Source organism: Peromyscus eremicus, chromosome 8a (genome assembly GCF_949786415.1).
Source record: "Peromyscus eremicus chromosome 8a, PerEre_H2_v1, whole genome shotgun sequence".
In the NCBI taxonomy this organism is placed as follows: Eukaryota; Metazoa; Chordata; class Mammalia; order Rodentia; family Cricetidae; genus Peromyscus; species Peromyscus eremicus.
In genome coordinates, this window is record NC_081423.1 from 45,115,462 (window position 1) to 45,126,870 (window position 11,409).

General features: G+C 43.3%; 1 protein-coding gene across 2 annotated transcripts in view; it reads right to left on the reverse strand.

Moving 5' to 3' along the window:
* Positions 1-10,733, reverse strand: part of Akap10 (A-kinase anchoring protein 10) — a 63,513-nt gene extending 52,780 nt beyond the window's left edge. The window contains exons 1-2 of one of the 2 annotated variants that reach the window (XM_059270861.1): positions 10,493-10,733; positions 3,181-3,228 (exon numbers count right to left, since the gene is read on the reverse strand). In XM_059270861.1, coding sequence (XP_059126844.1) covers positions 3,181-3,228; positions 10,493-10,580 — 136 coding nt within the window. In that variant the 5' untranslated portion in view covers positions 10,581-10,733. Of the gene's footprint in view, positions 1-2,673; positions 2,775-3,180; positions 3,229-10,492 lie in introns of those variants that run through there. The other variant, XM_059270862.1, reaches the window with a different exon arrangement.
* Positions 10,734-11,409: the final 676 nt, after the last annotated feature.

Here is an 11,409-nt window from a genome sequence, read left to right on the forward strand (position 1 = left end):
ATATACTCCTGAGTGCCAGTAGGAAGTAGGTCATCAACTTTGAAGTTCTGGAGAGCAAGAACTGGATACAATTCCTCCTTCTTGGTGGAAATGGTCTACGGAAGGGAGCTGCAGGAAAAAGGGGCGTGGATGGACAGACGGGAAGCACTGGAGCATCAGGAATCGAGGGGGTTGGACGGAGAGGCAGCTGAATCTTTGGCAGCAAATCAGTGACTAGGGCCTATTTTCTGGTCTTTATGGCTCTGTATAACCTCATTTCAATCATTTTGTAAAAATTTCCCTTTACTTAGCTGAAGGCTCCTCTACCCCATATATATATTCAAAAAAAAATTTAAAGGCTGTCAGGGACAAAATAAACAATCTTCTCTTTCATCTAAATCCTCTTATTCTTCAGTGTGTATATAGACCGAATCGTTTCCATGAAATCTTCCCTGAAGTTTACTGACCTCAGATTTTCTGGGCTCCTTGCAATCCTTCACAGCAGCTCACTATGTTAACACTAGGCAGTAATCACTGCCATCGGGCACCTGTGACAGACAGGCACTCTGCTTCTGTGTCTATGGCTTTTTACTCCTTTTGATCTCTCTGGACAATTCTTCAAGACTGGTATTTCCTCCGTGTTATAGGTAGAGGCAAACACACAGAAAAGTTAAATACTTTGTCCTAGGTCTATGAACTTGGGAAGGGCCATTTCAACAGGCAGCATTCCAACCTAGGTCACCTAGAGTCTCACATCTTTGGTTAAAACCTCAGACCCTAGAATTACTGTGTGTGAAACATATAAAAATGAATGACTCAAAAGTGCTTCCCACGCAATATACTACAACTGAACATGTAATTCCCTAGCTTGGTTCTGTGAGGCAAGCCAGAAAGGTAGCAAGTGATAAACCTTACATCCGTGTCCCTCGCATCTCAGATTTAATCAATAACAACTTCAATTCATTTTACCTGTTGCACTTTCAATTTTGTCCTGATCTCTTTATTACCACCAGTAGTTCAAATCACCTGCAAAATTATTTGGCAAAATTTCCTCTCCTCTACCAATCTCAATAAATAAAGGCAATATCCCAGTCTTTCGTGGTCTCTGTTACAGCCAACTTTTTAATGCCAAGAATAAAAATGCCAGCTGGGCATGGTGGCGCACACCTTTTAATCCCAGCACTCGGGAGGCAGAGGCAGGTGGATTTCTGTAAGTCTGAAGCCAGCCTGGTCAGGACAGCCAGGGCTGTTACACAGAGAAACCCTATCTTGAAAAACCAAAACTGAAAGGAATTAAAAGTGCTCTATAAATGGAGGCCATTACTATTTTTGCCCTATTTGCTATTGTATATCTAAGTAGGTCCTGCTACTCACACTGCAACTTTACTTTTATTCCTACATATGTCTCTGTGTATGCATATGTGTGCACATGCATGCATGCAAACAAGTGTGAGTGCATGTGCAGCAGGGAGTGTTTGTGGAAATAAGAGGGTAACTTCCAGGAGTCAGTTCTCTCCTGCCACCAGCATTTTCGCCCGCTGAGTCTCTCGCGGGCCCTCAGAGTACAAACTTCTGGAAGGGCAGTTTCTTTTAATGCTTCTGTTGTTACCCTAAGGTCAAGTCTATAACAGCTAAGCAGAGATTTTGTGCTCTCACTAGCAGATTATGAGCATGAAATTTATTTTTATATTTTATTTGTGAGGTTTTCCTTTTTTTTTTTTTTTTTTGGTTTTTTGAGACAGGGTTTCTCTGTGTAGCTTTGCGCCTTTCCTGGGACTCACTTGGTAGCCCAGGCTGGCCTCGAACTCATAGAGATCCGCCTGGCTCTGCCTCCCGAGTGCTGGGATTAAAGGCTTGCGCCACCACCGCCCGGCCGGTTTTCCTTTTTTTGGGCGGGGGGACATAATTTATTTATTTGGTTTTTCTGAGACAGGGTCTTGCTGTGCCGGAACTGGCTAAGTAGGCCAGATTGGCCTCAAACTCACCAAGACTTGCCTGCCTGTCTCCTGAGTGCTGTAATTAAAGGCATGTTTCACCTCACCCACCTATCATGAAGTTTCTAAAGCTCAATTTTAATTTAGAGAACTAGAAACCCACTGGAAAACAAAATGTTGCCCATCTCCTCACTGCTCTGACGGCCTCGAGTGCTAGTCCCTTCCTACTACCACAGTCAGAAACCACCTGCTTCACAAACGTCCACTTAGGACCCTTCACCTTTACCAAATGCCAGTCACAGCTGGCTTAAAGAAAATAGCTTAGTACCGAATCCAACTTACTTTAAATTATCAGTAATAAGTTTACAATAAGGCTGTAGGGGCATTTTTTCCTCTAATCTTGCAAACCTTGTAAATGTTATAATTAAACTCTCTGGCAAATTGAGCAGACGGTAAACACTCAATGCTGGCCACATATCAAAAAACACAAGAAAAATCTAAGCAGTATTCTGCATATTTTAGCTATGTTATACAATGAAATTTGTATGTACTGGCTATGGAAATAATTTTCTATTGTAAATTTTCTCATCCCAATCTCAGTACGCTAGACATTGAATAAAAACACCCAGAAGAGATAATTTAAAAAAAAAGAAAGAAAGAAAGAAAGAAAGAAAGAAAGAAAGAAAGAAAGAAAAGCATACTTAAGCCCATAAATAAGAACAGTGCATTAACATTCACAAAGTACTGTGAATAAGCTTACCTGAAGGCCACTGATTCTAAGACAGTGAAAACTGTACTCATCCACATTTCTGAGCCACTGATTCTAAGACAGTGAAAACTGTACTCATCACATTTCTGAGCCACTGATTCTAAGACAGTGAAAACTGTACTCATCACATTTCTGAGCCACTGATTCTAAGACAGTGAAAACTGTACTCATCACATTTCTGAGCAGAGAGAAAACCAGCCTTGTAAATGGGAGGCTCTCTAGCTGTCACAGCTCAGTGTTTGTTTTACTGAACAAAGCCGATGAATTACTGTTAGGGAACAATCAAATGTCTGACTAATAAGGAGCTGCTTCACTTTAGAGCAGCCAGCAAATGCTAGTAAAAGCCTGTTAGAGTAGACATGTTACAGAGAGAATAAGTCATAATTATAAATAATCATAATACTGAAGAATGATTACTGTCACAAGAAGAGAGGAGATAAAAATCAGAGTGCTCCTAACCCCAAAGCCCATTGCTGTGAATACAGAGAACTCACTCACCTTTGATGGACTTGACGTCTGAGCTCTTCTCTTGCTCTTTACCTTTCACTAGAACAAAAAAAGGCATCATGACCAACTTCTGCAGTCAAAGAGATCCATTCTATAAATTGTCACCATCAGACTCTTGAATCTAACAGACGGGTATTCTAAGTTCCAAAACAATGAACTATGTGCCCTGGGGGTGGGACAGATCTCAGGAAAGAATTCTCTGAGAAAGTAACCCTTGAAGAGGTCTTGATCAAACCTCTGAGAGGGCTTCTCAAGAGCCAACCTTCAAAACAGCTACAGTCAAGTTCTGCCTCTTGCTACTTATCAGCCATGTAATCTTGGGCAAGATATTTTATTTCACTGAATGTTAATTTCCTCAAGTAGTAAAATCAGGTCATTAATAAAACTCATTTAGAGGGTTGCTGATGAAAAGTGGAACACTTGTAAAAGGCGTCTGAAATGAATTTAGGATGTTAATACCACGACATCATCCACTATGCTGCCTACAAGTGCAGTAAAGAAAAAGACTTCTTGGTTATATATAGCATCTTACTTCTTTTGTATGCCCTCCCTAGCTTTGAGTACAAACATCTCAAACTTACGACCTCAATTCCTAAGTCTAAGGTCTCACAAGTTGTCTCTAAAATGATTACATAATCTTTCCTTTATTACACAAAACAGTGAAAATTCTATAGCAGAGAAGCTCACAACAGCAAGCAAGAAAGCTGTAAATGCTCTAGGCAAGTGTGGATTCTATTATAAGACCTGACATGAGGTTATTTTTAATCTGCTTTACTTTTCTTGTGTTTGTTTTAAACATTAAATTTCCTTGGATTCATCTTGAGTGGCTTATCAAGGTAAGAAATCTCAGAATGTGCCAGGTCTCTATATTCTGAAATATTAAAGTTGAAAAGCCAGTAGCAAAAAATAGCTGGTTCTCAGAGTGTCTCCCTCGAGTCAACCCATCAACAACCGAGTCTCTGGCATGTGCCCAACTCTCCCGCATCAGAAAAGCGCCCTTGCCTTCAGCAAATCTACTTCCAAGCATGTAGGCATCAACATAGAAAAGGTAAGGTGGCTGGCTGCTGGTACTAGTCACTGCCATTGGTAACAGAAAACACGGATATGTGACAGAGTGACTGACTGGTACTTTACAGCAGTCCTCCTGCCTCAGCCTTCTAAGTGCTAGATCTGCATGAGTGCACCACCCACCATCACACTGTGGCCTATTCGTCTCTTCTGATATAAGGAGATGGAAAAACCTGTGCTCTAGAGCGGATGAAATTACAAGATTCTCATTTTCTTCTTAAATAATATCTTAAGTTCTGTCATGACGGTCCTTATTTATATTTTTGCACAAAAATGCCCCATAAGAATTAGCACTGACTTTTTTTTTAAGTACTTTTTTTTTGGAGACAGGGTTTCTCTGTGTAACAGCCCTGGCTGTCCTGGAACTCACTCTGTAGACCAAGCTGGCTTCAAATTCATAGATCCCCCTGCCTCTGCCTCCTGAGTGCTGGAATTAAAGGCGTGCGCCACCGATTTTTAATCACCCTTGTTCCTGTCGTGTCATTTGAGGAGTGACTCTCAGAGGTCCCTGTCCACTGCTCGCTGTTGCTGTGCACTTGTGAAAAGGTAACACATAGGGGTAGGTGGAGACCATTTACTTCACGACAGCCAGGAAACAGGGCCAATGCCACCTTGTAACATCACCTGTATATTCCTAACTTCCAATTTTACATCTTCGGCTTTGCTCCTTATCTAAATCCAGACTGGTGTAGCTAACCGTGGTCCACTTTTTATCCCTGACAGGTTTACTTAAATTACCTGAAACTCAACTCCAAACTTGGCTCATGTAGACCTATCATCAGGTTTTTAGTATTGATTTTCTCAGGGTAAAACTTCAGTCCATCCTTGAATGTCTGTCTTTCCTGCTCTGTATTCAGCAGGTCTGTTATGGGCTATCCCAGAACACAACCTAAATTCAGCATGTGTCACCACTCTTGATAGTTAACACTGGCTGAGGCAGGTGCCTCTGTCTAGACTGGGTACCCAAGGAAGTCCTCTGAGATGTTATTTGAATTTCAGCTTAAATGTCAAGAGGGAGCTGATTTTATAAAGATTGAGAAAGCACAAGCACTTTGCTATCACCTTGCTTATGGAGTGAATAGTTATCTAGTGGAAAAAATTCCGTATCTCCTACCTTTTATTCTATAGCTGTATCTATACATCTGTATCTATATTAAAGGTTCACAAACTTATTCTGAAAAGCACCAGAGTATAAGCATTTTACATTTTTTAAAAATTTTTATTTGGGGCTGGAGAGATGGCTCCATGATTAAGAGCACTAGCTGCTCTTCCAGAGGACCCAGATTTGATTTCCAGCACTCACATGGTGGCTCACAACTGACTGGAACTCCAGTTGTAGGTGATCAACGCTCTCTTCCAGCCTCCAAGAGCACAGCATACACATGATGCACAAACATACATGTAGGCCAAACACCCATACACATTTTTTAAATCTCAAATCTTTTATTTTATCCGTTGCACTGTGTGTGTGTCTATGTCAGCACACACATATATGGAGATCAGAGTACAATGTTTGTGAGTCTTTTCTACTTTCACCATGAGTTCCAGGGACTGAACTCAAGTTGTCAGACTTCCCAGCAAGCACGTTGTCCTGAGGAGCCATCCCACAAGTCCCCAACTGTAACTTGTTAAGTTCTGCTGACCTCAAAGGTCTCTGTTTGCACTATTAAACATACCAACATGTCTGTGTTACAGTAACTGGTGGTGCACTGTGCTGCTGAGATGGCTTTAGTGGTCAAGAGCCTGTGCTGCTCTTCCAGAGGACCCGGGATTGGTTTCCAGCACCCACGATGTGGCTCACAGCTCTCCCTAACTATAGGATCCAACCTCCTCTTCACACCTTCTAGGGCACCAGACAGACAGACACACACACACACACACACACACACACACACACACACACACGGTATACATACAAACATGTATATATATAAAAAACCAAAAAAAACTGGTGGTATGGGAGATTTGATCAATGGTATATCTTGTCTCTGAAATACAGAAATAAATTCCAGGGACTGGAGAGATGGCTTAGCCTATGAAGTGTTTGCCACATAAGCTTGATCGACCTGAATTTGATCTTCAGGACCCACATTAAGTTGGGAGAAGAGAACTGACTCCACAAAGTTGTACTCAGTCTTATGTGCCCACTGACACCTTGCCCACACAAAATAATAAAATATGTATTTAAAAAAATGTCCAAATGGAAAGGAGCACAACTGGTGAATATAACAAAATTTGAAATGATTTAGAGGGAAAAGAAACAAACAAACATCTGCTCTTGGGGTAGAGAATGGTATTTAAAGTTCTGTAGTTAAGGGCACATACTACTGCTGGGTGTGGTGGCACACGCCTTTTATCCCAGCGCTCAGGCAGAGGTAGGTGGATCTCTGAGTTCCAGGCTAGCCTGGTCTAGAGAGTTTCAGGACAGCCTGGACTACACAGAGGAATCCTTTCTTGGGGGGGGGGCACATACTACTCTTGTAGCGGACCTGAGTTTGGATACTACCACAAGTGTCCAGTGGCTTGCAACTGACTGTAACTCTAGTTCCAGGGGATCTGACATTCTTCTGAACTCAGGGCACCTGTATTCCCATGTACACACACATATACTCACACACACTTGTAATTTAAAGAATTTAAAAAACAAATTTCTAGAAGGAAAAGGCTCCATCTCAAATGCAGCTTCTGAATGTCTTGGAGTGGGCTGAAATTAGTTCACACATTTGCTGCTCTTCTGTAGGTCCAGCAAATGACGGCAGGATCTTTATTGCCCTTGAAGGCTGAGGTCATTGTACTGAAAAAAGGATTCTCTTTTCTGCTTGTGTCTTCTGGTTTTCAGAGCCATGAGCTATTCAGCTGGTTGGAATATTCAGCACAGTGCCAAGTGGCCAGGTGTGATAGTTTATGTTTTGAGAGCTAGATCTTGGCTTCCCAGTGTGCAACTGTGCCTATCAATAACATTTCAAAAGGAGAAAGCCGGCCACAGTTAAAAATAGCAAGGATGAGAATAGGAAAAGTATGGCTACAGTAGGGCAATTGTTCTAACCACTTTGCATTTGTTATCTCAGGCGGGCAATATCCTTGCATATTTGCATAGGAAAATACCTACTTGAATAATTATCAATGTCAATATTTGCAAGTAAAATTTAAAAAACAAGTTTATTACTAGGAAAACAGGTAAACAGAGATATATTTATGAAGGAATCAAGTAGTTACAATAAATTCCCATCACCCATATAGTGGCTCACAACCATCTGTAACTAGTTCTAGAGGATCAGATGCTCTCTTCTGGCCTGTTCAGGCATAGACACACACACACACACACACACACACACACACACACACACACACACACACGGGCAAAACACCCATACAAATAAAAAAGTCAATGCTAACTCCTTTGGAACATTTCTATGTCAAAGTAGAAATAAAAGGGCCATCATGACAAGACTTTTTTTTTTTTTTGTTTCTCTGTGTAGCCCTGGCTGGCTTGGAACTCTGTAGACCAGACTGGCCTTGAACTCACAGAGATCCTCTGTCTCCCAACTGCTGAGATTAAAGACTAGGAGAGACATCTTTAAGATATTCTCAAAGACAAATGAGAATCTTTTAACTCCATCCATTCCAGGGTGTGTATACCAGAAGAGACAGACAAGCCATGCTCTGTTACATCCCTGTAATCCTGTCCTCAGAAGACTGAGAAAGGACTGCTGTACGTTTAAGGCCAGTAATGCCACATATCAAGATACTAATTTGATCCCCCCTAAAATAAAAGAGATGAAAACCATGATAGAAGAATTACAAACAGCATCTCTCAAAAGACTTAGCTCCAAAAGTAAAACTTAATATAGACAGAGAGGCAAACTAAAATTAGAAAACACTAAGGTAATTGTTATCATTTCCCCCCTCGTTTGTTGTTGCTGTTTTACCTGTTCTGTGTATATATACCATGTGCATGCCTATTGCCAAGGAGGCCAGAGGAGGGTGGGTACAGGATTCCCTGGACCTGGAGTTAACAGATGGTTATAAGCTGCCATGTGGGTTCCTCTGTACAAGAACGACACATGCTCTGAAGGGCTGAGCTACCGCCAACCCCCTTTCCTGCTTTCAGATTTACCATTTTAAATGAAATGTAACATAGTAAACCTCTATCAAGGAAGAAAAATGAAGTGAGGAGGAGGCTCTTTATAAGATGGTTTTCAGAAGACAGATGTGGTGATACATGCCAGCAATCCCAATACTACGGAGGCAGAATAATGGCTATAAGTCTGAGGGCAGGCACCCCGATCACACCAGTAAATGCTAAGGCCAGGCTACAAAGCTAGACTGCCTCAACCCAACACTCCAAAAAAAGCCTGTTTCTAGCTTCAATTGCCACATCCAGTCTCCAAAACTCATCTGGAAGGATTTTTTTTTTAAGTACGTTTATTTACTTTGTGGGTGTGGACATGCCACAGCACATGTATGGAGGTCAGAGAATAACTTATGGCAGTCACCCTTTCCCTCCACCATTGTGGGTCCTGGGGCACAAACTCAGATGGTCAGGCTTCTCAGTAAGAGTCTTTACCTGCTGAGCCACCTGCCTCTAGCTTCCCACGCAAATAATCAGATCACTCTTTATTGTCAGGTTATCTATCCTTCTCCAAAAGTTTTAATCTATTCTTTCTGTATTTGGAATACAACTCAATAATGTGTTTGCCCACCTACCTCTGTATGCCTCAGTCACAGCAGCTGTCTTGCCTTTCCTGAAGGGCACCAGCTCTCTCTCTATTCCTGGTACCTACAGTGTCTTTCCTGACCTCTCTAAAGTTACATCCTCATACTGCTCCACTAGCTTTATGTTTCAAGGTTACATACTGAGCTCTTCCTCTAACACCCAATCAAAATAGGTCTCTCTTCATAAATTACTCTTTCATTACGCATCATTCAGTTTGTAAAGATATACACACACTTTTTAAAAAAAAAAAACTTTTATTCTTTTGCTTATTTATTCTCTGCCTACAGCATCAATGAGCTCCATAGGTACAGAGACTATGTCCCCATGACTGTTCAATGACATCCTAGCAGTGTCTGGCAGACTGGACACTTGGCAGTGTGTGTTGAATTAACAGACGACAGTCTGTTGTCGTGCAACATGAAATTAGTCCCATACTTAGAATGTATTTCCCCCCTTAACAAGTAAGCACCCAACACTGTCACACAGTTAATAACTCCAGGGGTATTAAGACACTTTACTGATAAAAGCTTCCAACCATTTCAACAGTTTCATTCATTCATTCACCATCTAGCATTAACAGTCAGCTTCAGTCCTATGAGGCCTTTAGGAATCACCTGATTCTCAGCTGGGAGAAAAGTGGGTTAACTGGATGCTCCAGGTTACAGAGTTTATGAAAAAGCTGTCATGTGAATACAAGTCTGATTAAGTGTAATTTTTTTTTTAACCTGTCTGGTATATTTTCTCTGAAGCAACAAGAATGGACACATACAACCATCACCATCTAAAGAGATTTTGCTTGTTCAATTTGTGTATGTATTTTTAATGAAATGCAACAACCTTCTCCAGGATCAAAATCACCCTGCCTCTTACTTTAAAACTAAGCAAGCTTTTACAAATGAGTATCAGAAATCTAAGTAGTTCATTTATAAAAACAGCAACGATTCCAATAATTAGTAAACTTGCTAAATCATCAAAAACAGTAGTCTTCTGAATACGGAACTTCAGTAGTAAGAAATTTTATTTTGGGAATAACAGTGGGCCCCTTTCCGCTCTCCAACCCCGCCCCCAAAAGAGGAAACTAGAAAATAACGCTGGTTGAAGAAACAACAGTTTCACGTGGTTTTAGGTATAAGTCCCTCAATATTCGGAAAAGTCAGACTTCCTCTAAGTAAAGGGATTTCCTTGATCTTGATCCACAGTACGCTCTTGCACATAGACAACACACACACACAAACCTCTGGAAACCAAACACACCAGAAAGGCCGTTCTTTAGCAAACAAGTGTTAACTTCTATGGGGTTTGAGCAAGCACTTTCGGCCCAGAGCGACAATGCCCCTCCGACCTCGCATGAGGCCACCTTCTACCCTGCGGAGTCCCGGGCAGTGCACCGCAACCGCGGGTGTCGGCGCCGAGGCCGAGCGGCTCACCGAGAGCCTCGCAGCCGCCCTGACGAAGCCCTTGCAGGCCAGCCGCCCCACCGCCGCCCGGCTCGCCCCCCGCCGGCGACCCCTCGGCTACCTTTCCGCCGGAAGAAGGACATGGCGGGGCCCGGGTCGGGGCGGAGGGCGCGGGGGGACTGTCGCGGGGAGGGCCCGGCTCCCCTCATTCAGCAGCTGGCTGGGACTTCCGGGTCCGCAGGCGCCGCCGCACTAGCCAGAAAACAGCCCCTTCTTCCGGGTGTGGGCGCTGCCGCCTCCTCGGGATGCCCCGGCAGCTGCTGCCGCCATGTTATCAACAAGCCACCCGCCCGGAGTTCCGGTCCTTCCGCGCGCGGGGCTTCACGGGAGGCCCCGGCCCCGCCCCCTCCCGGCGCACCTCCTCCCGCGGGGCTGGGGCGCGCGCCCGCCGCGCCCACGTGACCCGGCGTCCTTGCGTCCCGGAACCCTTCCCGCGTCTGGCTCCGGCTGATGGTGTCTCTTCGCTGAGCCTTTTTTTTTTTGCAGAGCCGGAGCGCCGCCTTTTCGCTGAATTTTGCTAAATGGCAGGGACTGACTGGCAGCTTTACCCTGCCAGGTCTCCCAAACACCCGGGAGAGCCAGCAGGACGAGGAATCGAGAGCAGCTATCTTTTCTTACGGGGTTCCTGAGGCTCCGTCCCTCAAAGTGACCTCGGGAAGGAAGGAGAAAGAGTAGTAGGCTTATTTTCAGACTGAGATCCCTACAGATGCTCAAAACGGAAAGGGCTAGCAACCTAAAAACCTTGACAGTGAACCATTTTTCCGTTCTTATTCGAATGCTAACTTCCTATGAATCTTTTGGCTTCCTTCAATCCTTAAAGCCTCCCCACTTTTAGTGCCCTGGGTGGATGGTCACTATAGCTCCTGCCAGAAAGGAACCAGGAACTCATGACGCACATATTCGCTTATTTTTATGTTGGATCAGTGAAGTCTACTTGAGGCAAAAGGAGAAACAAGTTCAGAAGATGCAACTTGCCTG